Source organism: Vombatus ursinus, unplaced genomic scaffold, assembly GCF_900497805.2.
Source record: "Vombatus ursinus unplaced genomic scaffold, bare-nosed wombat genome assembly UNPS02014798.1, whole genome shotgun sequence".
NCBI classification, from domain to species: domain Eukaryota; kingdom Metazoa; phylum Chordata; class Mammalia; order Diprotodontia; family Vombatidae; genus Vombatus; species Vombatus ursinus.
Genome location: NW_020954576.1, coordinates 17,671,278 through 17,692,184, shown reverse-complemented (window position 1 = coordinate 17,692,184; position 20,907 = coordinate 17,671,278). Strand labels below are relative to the sequence as shown.

Below are 20,907 nucleotides of genomic sequence, written 5' to 3'. Positions count from 1 at the left end.
GAGAAATGGCAATTAACTGATGTGTGGCAACTAAATTAAATAGAATATTTTATTAACAAAAAAACTCTCTTCTCAATCATTCTATATAGAAGAAAGTATATTGTATCATGGAAGCAAAAAAAAATGGACTTAGCCACCTCAATTCAATTTGGAAATAAAAATGTGTAAAGTACTCTCTATACTACTCTGTGACCTGTTTACATAATTACCAGGAAAGAGACAATGAAAAGCTTAATTGGAAACTGTACCAGATACAGACACACAGACACAGACACACACACGAAAGAAAAGAAAAATGACCTGAACTATGTTTGTTCTTTCACAGAAGGATTACTAAAGAAGACAAGTCAGTGAAAATAAATTTTAAGGTTTAAGCAGTTATAAAAGATAATATAAAATTATCAGTGTCATGCCTCTTTAGAATATCAAATACTAACCAAATAAAACATCATATATCCATCTGCACACAATAATCTTCCAACAAAGAATCCACACAGCTTAGTATCTGATGATTCCATAATTCTAGAAACTCATAAGCAGTTCAAACAGGGAAGCACACACTGGTCTAGGAAGAACACTTTGATGGAATTACAATTTCATCCACATGGGGTACTCCATCTACCAATGGGGATCACAAACCACCCACACCATATCTTTCTCATCCTATGATTCTTAGTCAATATTTTTCCATGGAATAGACTATATTTGTATTAAGAAATGTTTTGTCTTTCACAGAATCACCCAAAGGAAAGCTACAAGAGAAATTAGTCTTCATAGACAATGAAATCATATTCTCTCATGGATTAATAGGAAAAGGAAGGTTTTTATTAAATGACATACCTCTGAATCAGAATCCTTGCTTGACAGCTGAGAGAGCCTTGAGGAATCCAAACTGTTCTGTGAGAGCTCCAAGCTTTCCTGAGATTGTGAAGAACATCCCATTTCAGGAATGGGACATGTTTCACCATCTAAATCATTACTGCTTTCTTGAGACAAAGTGGACATTTCATTATTATTCCTAATCAAAGGGGTTGAGGGTTCACTCCTTCTTGCAAACTGCTGCAAAACTACACTTGGAGATGGGCTAGGAGTCCTTGAAAAATCCCGAAGATTTCCTGACCAACTGAAGCAACTTCTTAGTGTTCCTAAGGTGGGTGGTGAGACTGTCCTTGTGAATTTATTCTCAGCAGATTGAGAATCATGATCAGATGCTTCATTTAGATCATCCATATTCTGATCACCTAGCTTCTGAGATACATTTGTATCAGCAGGCTCCTGGCTATCCATATCATCTGATTCATTTAGCTCAGTCTGTATGTCTAAGACCGGAGTTTCACATAAAGGTTGACTGCTTCTGTTTTTTTCAGTGAAGTCAGCTGCATCCACAGAATTACAGAAGAATCTGAAAGATCAGAAATATGAGATCCAGCTAATAGCAACGTTTCTTCTCACAAGACAGCAAAACTCATCGTACTTATTAGTCCTAGGAAAATAACAGTAATAGTGATTATGAGTCACATTCAAAGTCTGAACTTTGATTCTTCTAATTTAAATAGTTCTAGGAGGTAAATACATTTTATGACTCTTTAAGTGTTATATTTTTAGATCATAGATCTAGAGTTGGACAGAATTGAAGCATCTAGTCCAACCCTTCATTTTACAGATAAGGAAATTAAGGTCAGAGAGATTAAATGAATTTATTCACAGTTCACAGCAGTATTAAGTATGAGAGGCAGAATTAGAACTCAGGTCCTCCGAATCCAGTCAGTGTTCTATTCCCTGTACCATGCCAATACCTCACTGTGGCATGAAGACAACCCTAGGGTTCCAAGTTATTTCAGGGCAGTTTAGGCTCTAGCAGGTTCTAGAAAGATGGAAAGGGTCTGAGTAAATGCCCACTGTCTCATAAGAAAATCAGCCTACCCAAGTTCAGAACATTGGCAATGAGCGCTACATCAATTCACTGAAGACTAAGCCTTTGAAGGGATTATCTCTACTGATCAGGGGAGCACCCACAATCATAAAATCAAGGACCTTCTGAAGTGAAATATAGAGAAGGGAAAAAAAATAAATTTTGAGTCATTTCTCACAACTAATCACTTGAGAGGAGGGGTAGTCTGGTGAAAAGATTGTGGAACTTGGCAGTCAGAAGATCTGGGTTCAGATCCTGGTTGATACTTAATCTATGTGACCACAAGCAAATAATTTAACCTCTTTAAGCCTTTGTTTCCTCGAAAACTGCAAATGGGAATAATACTAGTTTGCTTACATGACTGGGTTGTTGTGACATTATTATTGTTTTTGTTGGTGGTGTTCCTCTACCTCAGAGGCAACTGTAAATGTGTTGGGTGTATTTTGCCTACTTCCAATGAATAAAACAGATATTCGGTACAAAGTATTTCTTTTTTTTTTACTCTCAAATAGAAGACAAGAATTACCACAGCACCTGGAAAACAGTTAGCACTTAGTAAATTCTCTCTGTACCCTCCAATGTCCAGCCTGGTGTTTTGCATGGGGCTGTTTGCAGTAAGTATCTGTTGCTATCACTATATCCAGGAGTAGAAAGACACCCCAGGGGCCATCTAGTCAATAATACTGTCTACAACATCCCCAATATATGGTCAGCAAGCCTATGTTGAAAGTAGCCTGTTCCTTTCCTGGACAGCTCTAAGTGACTAGTTTTTCCTTACATCAAGCACAAATTTTTCTGAAATTTTTACCCGGAAAATTCTACTTCTACCCTCAGGGGTCAAACACAAGTCTGATCTATATTTCACATGACAATGCTTTAAATATTTGAAGACAGATATCACATGCCTCCCACCTCCCCTAAGTCTTCTTAGCTTCTTCCAGATAAGCATTTCTAGTTATTTCATCTGATCCTTACATGGCACAATCTCAACGCCCTTCATCATCCTAGCTGCCCTCCTATGGATACTTTTTAGCTTACCAGTGCTCTAAAAGGTAGCATCTAGAACTAAATAAACATAATAACACTCAGTAAATTCCTGTGGCTCCCAATACCTTTAGAATAAAATACAAAACCTGGCATTTAAAGTTCTTCACAATCTTATGACCCTTCTGACCTCACTAATCTACTTGTACTTTACTCCTCTCTCAGAACTTTACAGTCTAGACATAGTGTCCTATTTACTGTTCTCACATATGAGATTCTATCTTGTCTCTGTTCACATCTTTGCATTGGCTGTCCTCCCCATCAGGAATGACCTCACCATCACTTCTTAAAATCCTCAAGTTCCTTAAGATTCAGCTTAAGTGTCATGCACTCCAAAAGAACTTTTATAGTTGCCTGTTCCATGAATCCTTATTCGTTCTTATATTTTCCCTCTGTTATTTCCCATTTATCCCTTACATAGCTTGTCTCTATGTAGTCTTTTTCATGTTGTTCCCTCCCCCACCATCAAAATGTGTATTCTCCCCTCCCCCCCACTTTTTTTGGCCTTTCTTTGCATCCTTTACACTTAGCAGGGTGCCTGGCACATAGCAAGTACTTAATAAATGCTTGTTGACTGACACGGCCACTACCCTAGTTCAGATACTCATTACCTCTTCCTTGAACTATACTGCAGGGGGCTCCTAATTGCTCTCATTGCCTCAATTCTCTTCCTCTTCTAATCCATCTTTCACATACCTTCCAAAGAGATTTTTTTAAAGTGCAAGTCTGACCATGGCATTCTCCTACTCAGTAAACCCAGTGGTTCTCTAATACCTCTAGGATCAAAGTGAGAGCCTTCTGTTAGGCCCTTATAGTCCTTTCCAACCTATCTTCTAAGTCTTCACACTCTTGATCTAAAGTGACCTTCTTGCTGGTCTTTACATAGGACCCACCCCTCCTATCTCTGCCTTTGTACTACTCTTTCCCATGTATGAAATGTAATCCCTCCTCCTCTCTTCTTAGAATCCCTAGTTTTCTTCAAAATTCTGCTCAGATCCTCCCAGGGACTAGTGACACCCCCATTACCTTGTATTTACTTTGCATACACTTTAATATGGATGCTGTAAGTGATTTGGGGACAAGAGTCTGTTTTATCTTTGTCCTTGTATCCCTAGCTACTAGCACAGTGGCGGGCACATAGAAGGCATTTAATCAATGCTTATTAGTGATTTAACAGAGAAGAGTTGAAAAGGTAGTTGATTCTGTTAATATGGTTATACCTGCTTCTTGTCCCTGGAACCACAACTGCACCACTTTCTTCATTTCTCTTCTGCAAAAAGGATGCAAATTTGTTTCTCATTTTAGGCCGAGTATTCAAGGTTTCTTTACAGGAAATAGTATGTCCTGTGTCAGGGATGAATGCTTCAGAAAACTTCTGTGGCTCGTTATTTTCACAGTTCTCTTTCTTGGTTTTCTTAGTAATTGAAAATGAATACTGGGATAAAAGATCATCTTCTGATAGTTCCTCTAAATACAAACATAATTTGTGCACTTGTTTAACTTAGAGCAAAAATATCCCATTGTAAAAAAAAAAAAAGTTCTTAGAATGAATTTATTTTTTTTATGATCTACTTCTATTGGCTAAGTCAAATGGATCATATAAAAAGCCCCGAGTTTTTGATTTTCACAAATGAGTAAATAAACATTTAATGCCTACTATATTTGCAATAACATAATGAATGACTCAAACAAAAAAATCTGATACATAATTAATTTTGTACTATTTTAAAATTTTGAATGAATTCTTCAGGCGCACTCTGTTGGAGGCAAATTTCCACATACAAATAAATGGCCCCATGGTAATGAGAAGTCTAAATAAAGAAAACACAAACATAATAATTTACAAGCAAATGTGTGATTAATTTAAATGTTATAGTTTTCATAACAACAGCTTTGGATGCCATATGCTATATTTTAAGTGTATTTCTTTAGAAGTTCATGGTATAATTACATCATGTAGTTACACCTCCAATTTCAAATCTATTAATTTGTTAGTATTTAATTGTGTGCATACTGACCTTGAGTAGGAAGTGAAAAGATGAAAGGCAAATATAAAGATAAGGCCATCGGTTTCAAGGAGCTTATAGACTAATGGAGATGACATGTATATAAAGACCTGTTATCTCAATGCAGAAAGAGAATGTGTCCTAAGATACACAAAAAGTATGATGAGAAAGAGGTAGAGATTACTTCTAGTTGGGGCAGAGAAAAGATCAGAAAAGACTTTATAGAGGAGGTAGCATTTAAGCTGCGTCACGAATTCTAGGTAGGATTTGGACAAAGTAGAGATAGGGAAGGTAGAAAAGAGAATTTTAGGCAGAGGGAACAGAGGAGGCAAAGAAAGAAATTGTCAGGCTAGGAGCTATTGTGGTTTTGCCTTTGTATTCCCAGCATTTAACATACACTAGGGGATTAATAAATGTGTGCTGAATTTAATTGAATAGTTGGAAAGATAGGTAAAGGCAAAATCATGGAAGACCTTGAAGGTCAAGGTAGTACTTTACACTTTATTCTGAAAACACTGAGGAGTCAAACATTTTTTGAATAAAGAAGTAAGAAGAATCAGCATTATGCTTTAAGAATATTGATTTTGCAACAGAGTGTAGGATGGACTAAAAAGTATAAGCTACAATGTGCAGTTAAAAGAGCATTAGATCTAGAGTCAGGAGACCTGGGTTGAAATTTTGAATGAGAGACCAGCTGTGTGATCCTGGGATATCACTTAACTGTTCTGAGCTTCAGTTTCTTCATCTGTAAAATCTGACAGTTTGATTAGATGATTACCAAGACCTTTTCCAGCACTAATGTTCTATGTCTTAATAAGATCCGTTAAGGGATGCTTATAGTCGTCCAAGCTACTGGGATAAAGGGACTTTAAACCAGAGCAGGGGTAATGGGAATACAAAGAAAGGAATGGATGCATGAGTGTGCAGAAGAGGAGAACTGTTAGGATTTGATAACTGAATTATAGAGTCAAAAATGTTTATATGAGGTTTGGAGCCTTTGAGAGACAGTTTGGAAAGGGAAAGAATTTAACATGTTGATAATAAGTAACTGCAATACGAAATCTGAGGCATTAGTGGAACATCTAAATAACATCCAGTATACAACTAGAAATGTAGGAGGAAAAAAAGAGGAGCTATAGGAGTCAGATGGAACACTCAGAGGCGGGGAAACCAGGTGAGAGTTCAGCATCAAGGAAGTTAAGGGAAGAGTTTCAGAAGAAAGGAAGTGTGGCCAAAAGCATAAAATATTGTTGAATTATCAAGGATGAGAACTGAGAAAAGGCAACTGGATTTGGTGATTGGGCTACCATCAATGACCTTTAAGAAAGCATTTTCTTTTTTTCTTTCTTTTGTTCTTTTGTTGGCTAGGCAATGGGGTTAAGTGACTTGCCCAGGGTCACACAGCTAGTAAGTGTCAAGTGACTGAGGTCACATTTGAACTCAGGTCCTCCTGACTCCAGGGTCGGTGCTCTACCAAGTACGCCACCCAGCTGCCCCAAGAAAGCATTTTCAACTCAGTACCAGAGACAAAAACAAATTAATGACAATAACTAAATCTCAGTTTTGTCCCTCACAGGGAACAGACAGCACTTCGCCCAGTGAATAGAACACTGGACCTGGAGTCAGGAAGAACCGAGTTAAAATAGGACCTCAGACACTATCTGTGTGATTCTGGGCAAGTCATTTAACTTGTTTGCCTCAGTTTCTTCAAGTATAAAATAGGGATAATAATAGCATCCAATTCTTAGGGTTGTTGCAAGGATAGAGAGAGAATATTTGTAAGGTGCTTTGCAAACCATAAAATGCAATATAAATGCTAGCTATGATTATAGTTACTTTCTACCCTCAAACTAGTATGAAAGCTTTTTACATTTTTCTAATGGAAACAAGATATACAAGTTTCCTCTTCTCTTTTGTCATTTAGATCCTCTGGGGAAAGAGAATGAGATAGGTTTGGAAGCTCTGGTACTAAGAGAATGCCTGGGCCCCTAGAATCAGTGAAAAGACAGACAAAGCATACATGAAGAACCCTACTCACTCTCCCATTATTTCTTTCCTTTATCCCTTACTGGTTCTACCAGTTTAATATGCTCTGAAAATTAGATAAAAAGTGGGGAAAGGGTAAAGTTATGACACACATCATCATTGCTATTTTTAAATATCTGAACATGGAGAGGGGTTAGACATTGTGTAATTCTGTGAAGGAAAAGCCAGAGCCAATATATTCAAGTTACAAGAAGGCTGATTCTGGCTCAATATAAGGAAAGGACTTACCAACAGTTAGAGTCATCTATAAATGGAAAAGGCTATTTCAAAAAAGTTAGTTCTTTGATACTGGTAGTGTTCAAGCAGACACCAGATGACTCTATAACAGAATAACTGTAGAGGATTGCTGCTGTAGATAGAAACCTGAATTGAGTGAATTTTAAGTTCTTTCCTAACCCTAAGATTCTATGACTTTACAATGACTTTTAGGGTAGAGAAGTAAGTAAAACCTAAACAAAAGTATCTGGATTATTTTGTGTTAGATTCAATTAACATTTGAATAGCAATTCTCACTGTATGCATATATGCTCTGTGTGTGTGTGTGTGTGTGTGTGTGTGTGTGTGTGTGTGTGTGTGTATTTATACTATGAAAGTTTTAGGAAAGCTAACTATTTAAATAAGTAAGAATGAGCTAATCCTAAAACAGATCTCCAATCAGTAAACAATGAGTTAAGTGCCTACTATCTGCCAGGTACTGTGATAAGCACTCTAGTCCAGAAGGAAATTACAATAAAAGATGAAGACTTGGGGTCAAACAGTAATAAAGTTAATATATTGGCATATAGTTAAATGATGATACAAAATATGTTCGTTATTTAGATTTGTAAAGCAAAAGTAAAAGTTACCTAAGAGCATTTATTTAGTTGCTTATATGGTTAGTAAGTATAAATCACTCAGGGAAAGAAAATAGGATGGGGCAGCACATGTGGCTTAAAGTGCAAAACAAAAACATCAAAAAATAATCTCAACCAACTAGAGAAAAATAACTAGTTACAAAAAAAATCAGTGAGGCTTTACCCTACTATTATTACATCCTTTCTAGAAATGATGTTCCACAAAAGCAAAATACTTACCACTTCTTGGTCTTTTTAGAAATAGCTTCTTCTTTGGAAGATTGAGTCCCCTGGTACTAATAATTCTTTCAGTGCCTGCAGTGGTACATCTCTCAGGTAAAGATGGCGTATCCGAAACAACATCTAATTTAGGTGGAGGGCAATGGTTCCTATTCCAAATGCTGGTCACATTCAATGGCTTCTGATGAGATGTTCTGTCATTCCACCCTTGACTTCTCGGTTGGCGAGGCTAGAAAGTGAAAAAACAAAAAACACAATATCCATGTGAAGGGAAAAGTCAACTTAATTTCCTTCTGTGATCAACATAAATTATATATAAAGTATATAAATTTGATAAATTACCCTTATAAAGAACAGCTGTTGAGGATACATCTGCCCTCTATTAACATTTTCTACTTTGGCAGTCCTACACTTTCCATTAAGTATCTCCTGTTCCTAGGTCTGTTTCTCTTCAATAAAGTGTAAGTGACCTTCATTGTTCATCTCTAAGAAATAAAGAACAGGCCTGCCTAAGATGGCAGTACAGAAAAAACTTGATCTTAAATGCTATTGCAGAAAGATGGCCTGAAAATTTTTTTTTTCAATTTGAGGAATGATTTAGATAAATTATGAAATCTAAGAACATTCTAATAATTTTCTGATGATAAGCAAGCTGCTATTTAAACACTAAGTTCAGATTGGAATAGATTTCAGAAAATACCTACTCTATTCTTCTAAGAAACTAACATCATAAAGCAACATATGTGTATTAGCTTTTCCTCTTCTATAACTTGGCTTAGGTTAAACAAAAATTATTCTAATTATAAAATTGTTAATTCACGTTAAATTCACACATCGTATATTTCTATTCTCCACTATTAAAGAAAAGATTCTCTTAGGATAATATATACATATTGTCTAAGAGAAACCACCTTACCAGACTAGTCATTGGGTATTAACTAGGAGGATGACTTATAAATAGTTAGCACAATGTAGTCCCCCAAATCCAGTCGGTAGGATGACTGGCACAGCATGATACAGTAGAAGGAGCTGCGGGTCAGCAACTTTGGAAATGAATTCCATTTCAGCTGCTAGGGGCAGTGTGGAGGAGTGACCAGAGTGCTGGTTTTGGAGTCAGGATGATCTGGGTTTAAATCTCACCTCAGATACTTATGAGCTATGTGACCTTTTTCCTTAACTAAAAATCGAGGGAGTTGGATTTGATGGCTTCTAATTTCCTCATATGTAAAGTTAGGGGTTGGGCTAGTTTATTTCTGAGGCATTTTTCAGTTCTAAATTTTATGACCCAGATTGCATATGGGTTTTACTGACAAAAAATGATTATAATTCTTAGCTTACGGAGTGGAGCTTAACTTATTGGAGGTGTAAAAAGAGAAGAATTAAGTGGCTTCATATATTAGGACAGGGAATTTTCTTTAGGTATCTGTGTTGGACGAAGAGCAGAATTCTCTATTTCTGAATACTTGTGGCTCTAGAAAAACTAAAATATTTGAAGACACTAGGCTACTTGATGTCCTTACAGATTTGATATTCTGAGCTCACAAAGGGGAGAAAAAGATATTTTGGGGTTCTTGGGGCAAGAACAAATCTTAAGTAACTTTTAAGCCCCACAAATGTCAACAGCAATATATAGTTGGAAAGGATTTTAAAGCTCATCTAAACTAACTTCCTCATTCTGCAGATGAGTCAGTCTATCAACAGCATTTATTAAGTGCCCACTATGTGTCTGGCCCTGTGCTAAGTGCTAGGAATACAAAGAAACACAACATACAGTCTCTGGCCTCAAATGAGCTTACAGTCTAACGGGGAAACAAGATACATATAGGGAAAAGAGAAGATAATCAACAAAGAAGAAGCACTAGCACAAGGGGAATCAGGAAAGGTTTACTGTATAAAATGGAATTTTAGCTGGGACTTCAAGGAATTCAGGGAAGGCAAGAGGCAGAGATGAGAAGCGAGAGAGTAAGGATACAAGTCATGAATAAATTAACATATAGCTCAAAGTAATATAGGTAGGAACCTTTTTTGGGAGTGAAAATAAGGTTGGTCATGGGGACAGAAGTCAGTCAACTACCATTTTTAAAGTGCCTGCTATGTGCCAGGCACTGTGTTAAGTGCGTGTTGGTCAGAGAAGTGAGAGAAGAAAAAGCAAAGTATAACGTTACAGAAAACAAAGGAAATTTAGGAGTAGTTAGATCAACAGTATCAAATGCCACAAAAAACTTGAGATGAAGACAAAAATTCAAACAACTGTGGTACAGCATAAACCCAAATCAAAAGTGATCTCAAAAACATCTTTGTTAATGTATAATATAACAATACAGAGCCTTAAAGATATTCTTTTCCTAAGGACAGACAATGTAACTTCTACAAAAAACAGTACATGACAAAGCAAACAAAATTGTTGACTTCTAATTTTACAGTAAAAAACCAAAAGCTTTTTACTACCACTCAAACTTAGGGCCTACTTTGGTAAATATTTACCAAATGAAGACAATGGTACACCTCCAGAAATGTATCTGAATTGTGTTCTTTTGCAAAGTACTAAATCAAAAAAATTACCATAGCAGTGTCTGGGTTATAGTCATCAATTTGTTCCATTGTATTAATATTTTTATTGCCAAGTGCAATTTGAAAGGCAGTGGTATCATCAATATATCTAAAAGTCAATCAGATTAAGGAAAAGTATTGAACCTTATTATCCACCACAGAAAATTCTATAACGCAATAGGTGAAGATACTATCTGCATTGATTCTAACTGAAAAACCTATAAATATGACAAAAATCACGAGCTTAATATACACGATGATATTGCTTTCTTATGCCAAGTTCTTGTTCATTTATTGACATATGAGTGAGATGAAAGAGGCAGGAAGGAAAGGATATCCTGGAGAATGCTTTGTCAGGTTCTAGAGCCCTTGAGGACCAGGTATATGAAGGTTCCTAAATGAAAAAGGATAGTCCAGGCAGGTGAAGGTGTTCTCTCCTACTGAATCCCCTCACCCTCAAATACCTTTCTTGGTCACCTTAGTCGTCAAGCTACTAAAAATCAATGTTGCCTTTGATACGTATGAACTATATCAATGACCCCAAGGCTACATAACATTACTCTCAAGTTTGTCTTCATTTTAAAAATGTTATATGTCCAATTCCAAGTAAATGCAAAAATGATTCACATACTGCTGTTGGCAAGTGATTATTTATAAACCAAAAGCTTCCTCTAAAATGTTTCCCTGAAAGAGTAACTGAAACAGATTTTAAAGAAACAGATTTATTTATTGAAAAAATAAAATTAAGACCTAACTTCTCTTATGCTAGAATGGTACAATGAAAACATTATCATAAAAGTATATGTAATATACATAACATAAAAAAATTATTATAAACAATAAAGTAACTATATAATAAATATACATAAAAGTATATACCATCAAGAAGGACAAAGTAAAATTCCACCATTCAATTCACAAAGGATACTGTCCTGCATACTGTAGTGTATCTGGATCAATGTCATCTTCATAGGCATTAAGGGGAACAAGTTTCCTTTTGATGGGATCAAAAACTAGCTGATAAAGGAAAGTATTGTTGGCTCGAATAAATCCCTTGATATACTCTTCTGGTACTATTATATTCATCTTAAGATAGTGCCCAATTTTCTTGATAACCTAATAACGGACATCAAAATGTTACTCATGAGTAATCTTCAATTAAACAAAAACAATGCCACATTCTCCAAATACCTCTGAGGTTTTAAATACCGTATTTTATTGTAACTCTGGGAAGGGCAAGAAAATAAAAATGACTTATTTCTGCAAGGACAAGTCCAAATGACTGTCTACTAAGGTACAAGAAAAGAATGTAAATTGAACTAAAATGCTTTATTTCATTCCTTTCTTTCTCAATGAGATAAGAAATTGATGAAAACTAATGTCAAAATGATAACATCTACCCTCAATTTCCATTTCTTCAATAAACAAATATATTAAAAAAAAAAATCTCCACATCCAAAAGCTCTTAGGTAAAAAACAGTCAACTAATTTGTTCCAATCCCCAAAATCCCCAAAGATTATTTGTAATGTCGTAAATAGTTAAATTTCTTTTTCTTTTCTTTCTTTCTTTTTTTTTTTTTGGTTAGGCAATGGGGTTAAGTGACTTGCCCAGGGTCACACAGCTACTAAGTGTTATGTGTCTGAGGCCAGATTTGAACTCAGGTCCTCCTGAATCCAGGGCTGGTGCTCTATTCACTGTACCACCTAGCTGCCCTGTTAAATTTCTTTAGTGGATAAAGAGACAGGTGAATTTAGTTATTTTAGGGAAAAACTAACAAATCAGAATTTTTATAAAGAGGAAATAGCAAAGAAAAGAAAGGATTTGCAATTAGAAAGGAATCAATTCTATTCTTGATTCTACAGTTATCTATCTTTAGTCCTTTCAGTATTGGATACCCCATTTTTTGCAGACATAAAATAATACTTCATCTCAAACTCAGGCATAAATTAATGTTAAAAACATTAAAAGGTTCCTGATAACTAATTTAAGATGCATTATATTGATAAAGATAATGTATGAATCCGAAGCTTTAAAAAAATGCAGTACCATGTTTTTCTAAAGGAGACAAGGTTATTCCAATACATAAGGCCATTACCTATTGATAATACATAACATTACCAAGGGAAATGATATAGATTATCAATACACTGATCTGGACCTATGACTTCATCTCTGTAGGAAACTTTTCAGTCAGGAAACCCCCTCTTCTAATTGCTTAATAATAGGCAAATGATCTGTAACTCGTAGACTTAAAAAGTTTCCTGGAAAGGGGGTTAAACAACTTGCCCAGAATCAGATATAGGCTTGAACTCAGTAAGTCTTGATTCCAAGGTTCTATGTAGCCCATCACAATGCCTCTTAGATGTACTGGAACATTTCAAATTTATCATCCTTCAACTGGTTTATTCTATTACTGGAAAAAAAAAATAAACTAGTCTCAGAAACTAAAGTTTGGAGTAAAATGGTGCATACCTTTATAATATCAGGATTATTGGCTACTTTTAATAGTTTGCAAGCCTTGGCTAAGCCAATTCCATGAAGTGATGACAGATAATCACAGCCTGACAGAATGCACATGTAACGAAATTTTTCTTCAGTGAACACATCCCCAAGCTGCCTACACATTCCTAGTCGAGCCTGATCAATTTCCAATCCATTTCCAAGCTTGTCCATTTTTAAAATCACCTTGAGTGAGGTGGAAGGAAAAAAAAATTGTTAATCTTCAAACAGCCATTTTTCTTTTATGAAACATGTCATCAACCAGTCATAAGTGATATTCTTTTTATTATCTTGCCTACTGCAGTTATTTTAAGAATTCTCATTTAAACCTCATTCACAATACCACCAAAATGCAGAAAGAAAATCGAGAAACATAAGTGACTTGCTTAATGATACAAAGCCTAGTGCCTTAGCTAGGACTAGAATCTAGATGTTCTGACTTATCTAATATTCCTTAAATCTCACCATGCAGATTCTCTTCTTACTTCATAGGATTATCGTGAAGATCAAATAAAATACGTGAAGACATTTTAAAGAACACAAATCACTGTAAGATAAAGGTAACAGATCTCAAACCTTGAAGATTTATTAGGAAAAGCACCAAAATTATACTAATTCTCAAGCAAATAACAACAAAATTAAAGCACAAAAACCTATTGTGAATTTTCTTCACTAACATTCTATAATAGATGCTTAAAGTGCTTGTGTTAAATCAAGTAATTCTCTTCAACATTCATACGATCAACTTTGACAATAAAAGCCATCTTAGGATGAATTTTTAAATACCTTTTTACACCCAAAAGCTAGAAGGTCAGAGTCCTCCGTGATTATAGCATGTACAATCCCAGTTTTATTAAGATAGGCCAACTGTGCATCAGCTTCATATGGAGCAACTATGCAATCCACTCCCTGGGACCGTGCAGCCTAAACAAAGAGATTAGCGTGAAGAGCTAATAAGGCATCATGCACCTACCTTGTCCTCAATACCGACTGTATCAATAACCATAAAAATTCAATGTTCAAGCTGTACTATATGATTTTAGAGTCAGAAGGGAGCTGAGAGGTCATTGTATAGTATATAGTAGTATAGTATATCTAGTATAATCCCTATCAAACCTAAGATCATTTTATTATCAATCTAGATATCAATGTATTTGTAACTTTTTGAGACAGTTTCCTTTGGAGTAGAAATTGTCCATATTTGGTGTCTGCAGAAGAAAATTCCTCTCTTTCTCTATCACCAATAATTAAGAAATTAAAGCAATATATATGCTTGCAGAAAAGGGAAATTACTCCAGACAGTCTTCTCCAACTGGACAAGCAGGCTTCAAAAATATTCCATTTCATTCAAGCTTTGTCCTAATCCTTAGAACTTATCTCTAAGGTGGTATGTTACACTGTTAATTTTTGTGCAATAATTCTAATCTGTCGTAGCTTCAATGCACAATATAGAGCCTCTCACAGATTAAGCACTTAATAGGTGTTTGTTAAGTTCAATTTTCTTTCTTCCTTGGACACTTGTCTTTGAAAGTCTGTTAGAAAAGTCCTTCTTTCCTAGAGGATACTACCAGGACATTTTTTTATCTTCTTTTCTACTACCTTCACCTTCCAACAGTTTATATTCTAACAGTTTATAGCTAATTTTAATATTAAATCAGCATAATAACCCATTTATTAGCAATAGTACAGCTTACTTTAATTACTTGGTGGGCCATGTTATGTGTGATATTGACAGAACGGGCAAAACATTCCCTGGCTTCTGAAATTTTTCCCTCTCGAAGAAGCTGTTTCCCCTTCAGAAGGTTGGTCTGACGTCTTCTGCAGATGAATATAATATTAGGTAATTTTCAATAAGCTTCATTACAACAGTATGTGACATGTGCAACAACTTGACGACAAGTACAATGTCTTATGTCTCCTTTCATAAGCACAATAGCACTGCAAACAGCAGACATTCAGTAAGTGCTTTTTAACTACAATAGTCGGGAAAAAAAAATCACTTGATATTTTTTTTCTGTCAGGCAAGGAAAAAAATAAGACCCTAAATTAGTCAACTATCTTCCACAATGAATAATTTGCTATTTCTGGTAACGTTGCTGTTCCACTATTGATTGCTTAATTTGGAATTAAATTAAACCCTGTCAATGGAGAACAACCAAAGGACAAAGGCTCCAAAAATCAAAATTGGGGAAATAAATGAAGCATGGCAGGAGAGAAAAGGAAATACTAAAATACAGGAAATCACTCACTCTCTTCGTGCCTTTTCTACTTCTTTTTTAGATGGTAAGGTACAACCATCAAATACCAGAATGGGCTTGATTCCATGAGATAGAAGCATATTTACAAATTTCATACAAAACACTACATACCTGTAAGGAGAAACAAAATAGTTTAGCACATACATTGTTAGCTTTAATATTGAAAACACATATAAAAATTATGTATTATTGAAAACAAAGGCTTTTTACTCAAAAGACTATGCTATGCAAATTCATTTACACGTTAAGAAAATGATATAAGATTATGAACTGTGTCACCTCACAAAACAGTGAAAAGTAAAGGAGGAAAGAATATGTAGAGATCTTGACGTTAACTAAACCAGATTGCTCTCAAAACATTTGAATAAATACACATGAAATGGAGCACATTTGTTGGCATTTCTACAGCAATATATAATCACTGAAGACAGTGGAACACATCAATTTTATACCATATGCCAGATGTGTTAATTATTTGAGGAAGTAGAAATGGCATTTAACTAAATGAAGTTAGTAAGAACAGCTGCAACTTACCAGATACATTTAAGAAACTGTTACTAGGGCCAGACTATCTCTGTCCTGTTACTGCCCCTGAGAATGCTTCATTTCAGCCATGCTAGCTTACTCGCTGTTCTACACACACAACAGTCTATCTCTCACGCCCCATGCCTTTGCAAATGCTGTACTTCAAGTCTAGAATGATCTTCTTTCTCACCTTTACCTCCCTCTTCAAATTCCTAGTACCATTAAAGGGTTGACTCAAATGCCATCTATTATATGAAGCCCTTCCTGATCCTCCAATTGTTAATGCTCTCCCTCCAATATTTTCTATTTTCTTAATGTACTTTATATTTACTTAACTGTGTACATGTTGCTTCCCCCAGCAGAATGTAATGTCCTTGAGATCATGAACAATTTTCATTTTTGTCTTTATATCTCCAGAGCCTAGCATATTGCCTGGTACACAGAAGGCACTTAATAAATGATTGCTGACTTGAATTACTGAATGTAATTTAAAAAGCACTTAGGGATTGAAGATATCTCAATGAATATAAGCTTCCCCTATCTCTCCCTGCACCCTCCCCATTCCCCCCACCCAAAAAAAAAAACCCCACAGACAGTCTTGAACAAAAAAATAAATGAGAGTAGCTAGGCAGCATAAATGGATAAAGTGCTGAGCTTGGAGTCTGGAAGACCCGAGTTCAAATCCAAATTTACACCTTTTCTTTTGGCTAGCACCTTCACCCTAAAGGTGGAGAAGGAAAGGAATTAATAAACTAGACAAATACTAGGGGCCTACTATGTAATGAATGCAAAGTGGTAGAGAGACAAACTTAGCTACAGCATGGTCCCTGTATTCGGGCAGCTACGTGGCACAGTGGATAAAGTGTTGGGTCTGGAGTAAGAAAGACTCATTTTTATGAGTTAAATTCTGGTCTCAGACACTTAATAGCTTGTGACCTTGGACAAGTCATTTAACCCGGTTTGCCTTAGTTTCCTTATCTGTAAAATGAGTTGGAGAAGGAAATGGCAAACCACTCCAGTATCTTTGCCAAGAAAACCCCAAAAATGGGGTCACGAAGAGTTGGACATGACTGAACAACAATAAATGGTCCATGTTCTTGTAAATCTGATAGTTTAATAAAGGGATAAAACATCAAACAGATATACAAGTGCAGCAGAGAACTTCAAAATCAAAGTCCTATGGCAAGGGATCAGGGAAGATTTCCTAGAGGAGGCACTTTTAAAATGTAGGTTCAACAGGCAAATATGGGGGACATTCCAAACATGAGCAAGGAAACAGAGAGGCATGATGGTTCAGAGAGTGTTCAAGAGGTAAGACTGTCCAGTTTCACTACAAACTACATCCATTACAATACACAGAGAAGAGTAATAATAGAGGCAGATTGGGTTCGTAGTCAGGAAGACCTGAGTTCAAATCAGACTTCAGATAGTTACTGTGACTTTGGGCAAGTCACTTCAATGCTGTCTGTCTCAATTTCCTCAACTGTGAATTGGGAATAGTAATAGCAACTACCTTATAAGTGAGGTAGTTGCTACTGAGTTAATATTCGTAAAGCATTTAGCACCAAGCCTGGCACATAGTAGGTGCTTGATAAATGCTTGTTCTTTCCCTAACCTAATAAAAGACAAGCCTGGAAAGGCAGGATAATGCCATATTGTGGAAGGCTTTTAATCTTTAATGCCCTGAACAAGGAGTCTGAACTTTACTGGGTAGGGAATGAGAAGCATACTGAAGATATCTGCACAGAGTAGTAGATCTTTGCATAAGAAAAATGATTTTTGTAGCCAAAAGAATTGGAGAAGGGAGGTAGGAAAACTAGGAACACATGTAAGATTGTGACTATGAAGCTGTTAAGAGCTGTGGAAAATTGTCCACAAAAAGCTGCCTGTTCTTTTCTCATATCTTCAAAGTTAACTTTGAAGTACATAGACACATTGAGAAAGGCAGCATGGTACAGTGTAAAGGTATTTAAATGGAAGTCAGGAGAGACTTCAGTTTCCATTTCTAACGCTTACTAGTTATTTGACTTCTTTAAGGCTCAGTTTTCTGGTCTATAAAATGGGTATAATAATACCTACTCTATATTTGAGACTGTAAATAATAGGGAGTCCCCTGAGCTTTATGACATGGTCAGATTTACACTTTAGAAAAATTACCTGGGCAACTGAGTGAAAGTCAGATTATTAGCCTGAGGACATAATTGAGGTAGGGAAACCAGTTAGAAGGTGATAGCAATATGCCAGGTGAGAGGTGATAAAGGTTTGATCTAGGGTTGTAACTGTGTGAATGGGGACAAAGTGGAATTTATGAGAGATGTGATGAAGATAGAAAAGACAAGATTAGGCAACATAGGGGATATGTGGAGTTAGTGAGGGGGAAGAGCTGATGATGATATTGAAGATTCAAGCTTAGGTGACTAGGAGGATGGTGCCTTCAACAAAGAGCCCATTCAATGTTACAACTTAAAGAAAATGATATCATAATTTATAATTAAAAAATAATCAATAAGTACAAAAATAGATCAATTCATACTTACTGATCAGTAGGTTCACCTTTGGCTAACTTTTCAGCACAAGCAAAGGCTCCTTTGTGAAGCCAACAGTATGTATCCACAGCTACCACCTGCCCTTTATACTTCTTTATATGGATGGGTTCAGAAGCATCTTTGACAAACTGAAGCAAACCTTGTATCCCCATCCTGCCAGTTACACTGCATGAAAGAAGAAAGTTGAAAAATGGAAAATTTTAAAACATATATTGTACTTAGCAAAAAAAAGCTCACAAAACACAAGAAGGAAGTCTGCTTATTATCAACATTTAAATGTGTTAAAAGGGCTTCCCTTTCCCAATCAGGCCCTACCAGTTAACATAGGGATGAGGACTGGTTCTATGATTTCCTTGTTAAAGGGCACTTGCCCAGGAGGAAACTCTACCAGGGCAGGTTGGAAATTTCTCTGCAAATAGTCTTAGGTGTTTAGAGTACTGAAAAGTGAAATCATTTGTCCACGTCACCCAGCCGGCATATGTCAAGAGATGGGCTTGAACTAAGGTCTTCCTGAGCTCTGGGGCCAGCTTGCCTCCCCTATAGCTACAAATTAAGTATTGCCATAAATTCCATTTATGTAAATATATATGTGTGTAGAGAGAGAGTTTATTTCACATATACTTACAGACTGTATATTATGATCTAATTTTATATTTATATTCTCACGATGTTTCCTCCTTGTCAGGATGCCTCATGCTAAGGCATTTAATCGCTCAACCATCAATGGCTTGATTGATTTATAGGTTTCTCTTCTCCCCACTATCTGATCGTGATCACATATTAGGCTTGAGCACTCCTGTAAAAGGGACCACTTTGCATTTAATAACAACAATAGCTAGGCCTCGGATGGCTAAGGTTTATAAAGAGCTTTGCATCATTAGACCCTCACAACCCTTAGAACCTGCTGAGGTTAAGCGATTTGCCCGGGGTCACGGAGTTAAGTCGTGACTCGGGTCTACGCCCCGGGTCACCAGGCCTGCATTCACCCATCCTCACCCGGCCCGAACCTCGGGGGCCCGGGGCCCTGCAATGAGGCATCACGGGCCGGACCAAGGTACCGGGGCTGCCTCCCAGCTCCCGCCCCCGTCCCAGGGTGATCTAGAGCGCGAGGACCGGGCAGTCCCTCTTCGCGCTTGTGGCTCGTTCCCAGTGTCTCACCTTCCGCTGCCCGGCACCAGCGCCGAGGATCGGGCCGACGCTCAGCAGAGACTCACAACTAGGCGCCAAAACTCCCCTGCTCAGCTTTTCAATTTACGCGCTTTCCGAGCAGGAGGGGGCACCGCCCCTAACGGAAGTGACGTCAAGGCGCGGCCGGCGAATCAGTTTCTAGTTTCTCCGCACGCCTCGCTTTACACCTCCCGTGGATCACTTCTCTGTTATCAATCTCGTCTCTGCTATCTCCCTCTCCACCTGGATCAGTTTTCTATTGATTGACTTAGGCTCCCTGGAGGAAGTCAGGGGAAATTTCACTTCGACCTAAAGGAGACATTATTTAGTCTCAGTAGGGGAAATTAGCATTCCTGAAAGACCCTGAGTGGCCTCCTGGGAATTGTAGTTTTCAGCTACGCGGGGGGGTGTCTGATAGTTGTAGTCGGGGGCGCGGGGGCAAAACCCCTCCCCGGGAAAATTCTGGTTGGGAGAGTAGCTGAAACTTGGATGGAGGTGGGTGCACTTAAAGATGAGCCTACGAGGGCTCGTTTGTATTTAGTTTTTTTTTTTGTTTGTTTTTAAGCAAACGAACAAAACAAAGCAAAAAAAAAAAAAACCCAAACCCAAAAAAGAGTTGGTGCACCACTGTATTCACGACTTTTCCATCTAGAAGTGTGTGTATGTGTGTGCTGGTAAGTGTTTAACAACAAGCTCTCCAGAAAAAAAAAATGTACAGAACACATTTTTAAGTTTAATCTACATTGTTAACATTTTCTCTACTACTTTGAACAAAAATCAACAAAACAAAATCAAACCTTGATTCGTAATGTTTGAAAATTGAACGGTAGGCTGCTGGTTCGAGCTGGCTCCACCACATCCCTGAATACCGCCTGCGCATTTAAACCATCTGTGACTTAGTAGCTCAGTCTTGGAAAAATGCTGTCGGGGCAGAACTTGAATCCAGGTGTCCCTGTTTTCTATGCACTAGGTTCTGCTGCCTCTCTATATGAGGTATACTGAGACTATACCTTCAATTATCCACAGTCTCAGGACCTGCGTGTATCTGCGGAGTTGAGTCACATTAATGGGGCAGCTAAGAGTTTACATCAATGTGATTTTGTCAGGAACACAGGAAAGCTGTTGGTTCATGAGGTTTTATAGGCAGTAGGATAATAGGATTTAGAGCTGGAAAGGACTTTAAAGATCTAAACCACCATTATAGCAGATGTGAAAACTGAGGTCCAGCAGGTTAAGCGACTTAACCCAGCTCACACAGGTAGTTAAAAGGACATCTATAT

At 37.0% G+C, this 20,907-nt stretch overlaps 1 protein-coding gene across 4 annotated transcripts in view; it reads right to left on the bottom strand.

The window, feature by feature from the left end:
- The window catches only part of LOC114049864 (exonuclease 1-like), a 27,098-nt gene extending 7,388 nt beyond the window's left edge, over positions 1 to 19,710 (bottom strand). For 2 of the 4 annotated variants that reach the window (XM_027871306.1, XM_027871308.1), the window contains exons 1-12: positions 19,619 to 19,710; positions 19,086 to 19,256; positions 18,452 to 18,625; positions 15,381 to 15,500; positions 14,826 to 14,949; positions 13,918 to 14,055; positions 13,105 to 13,317; positions 11,560 to 11,747; positions 10,644 to 10,740; positions 8,082 to 8,310; positions 4,177 to 4,423; positions 841 to 1,402 (exon numbers count right to left, since the gene is read on the bottom strand). In XM_027871306.1, the coding sequence (XP_027727107.1) occupies positions 841 to 1,402; positions 4,177 to 4,423; positions 8,082 to 8,310; positions 10,644 to 10,740; positions 11,560 to 11,747; positions 13,105 to 13,317; positions 13,918 to 14,055; positions 14,826 to 14,949; positions 15,381 to 15,500; positions 18,452 to 18,612 (2,079 nt within the window). In that variant the 5' untranslated portion in view covers positions 18,613 to 18,625; positions 19,086 to 19,256; positions 19,619 to 19,710. The remainder of the gene's footprint in view (positions 1 to 840; positions 1,403 to 4,176; positions 4,424 to 8,081; positions 8,311 to 10,643; positions 10,741 to 11,559; positions 11,748 to 13,104; positions 13,318 to 13,917; positions 14,056 to 14,825; positions 14,950 to 15,380; positions 15,501 to 18,451; positions 18,626 to 19,085; positions 19,257 to 19,618) is intronic. The other 2 variants (XM_027871307.1, XM_027871309.1) reach the window with 2 other exon arrangements.
- Between the last annotated feature and the right edge of the window lie 1,197 nt (positions 19,711 to 20,907).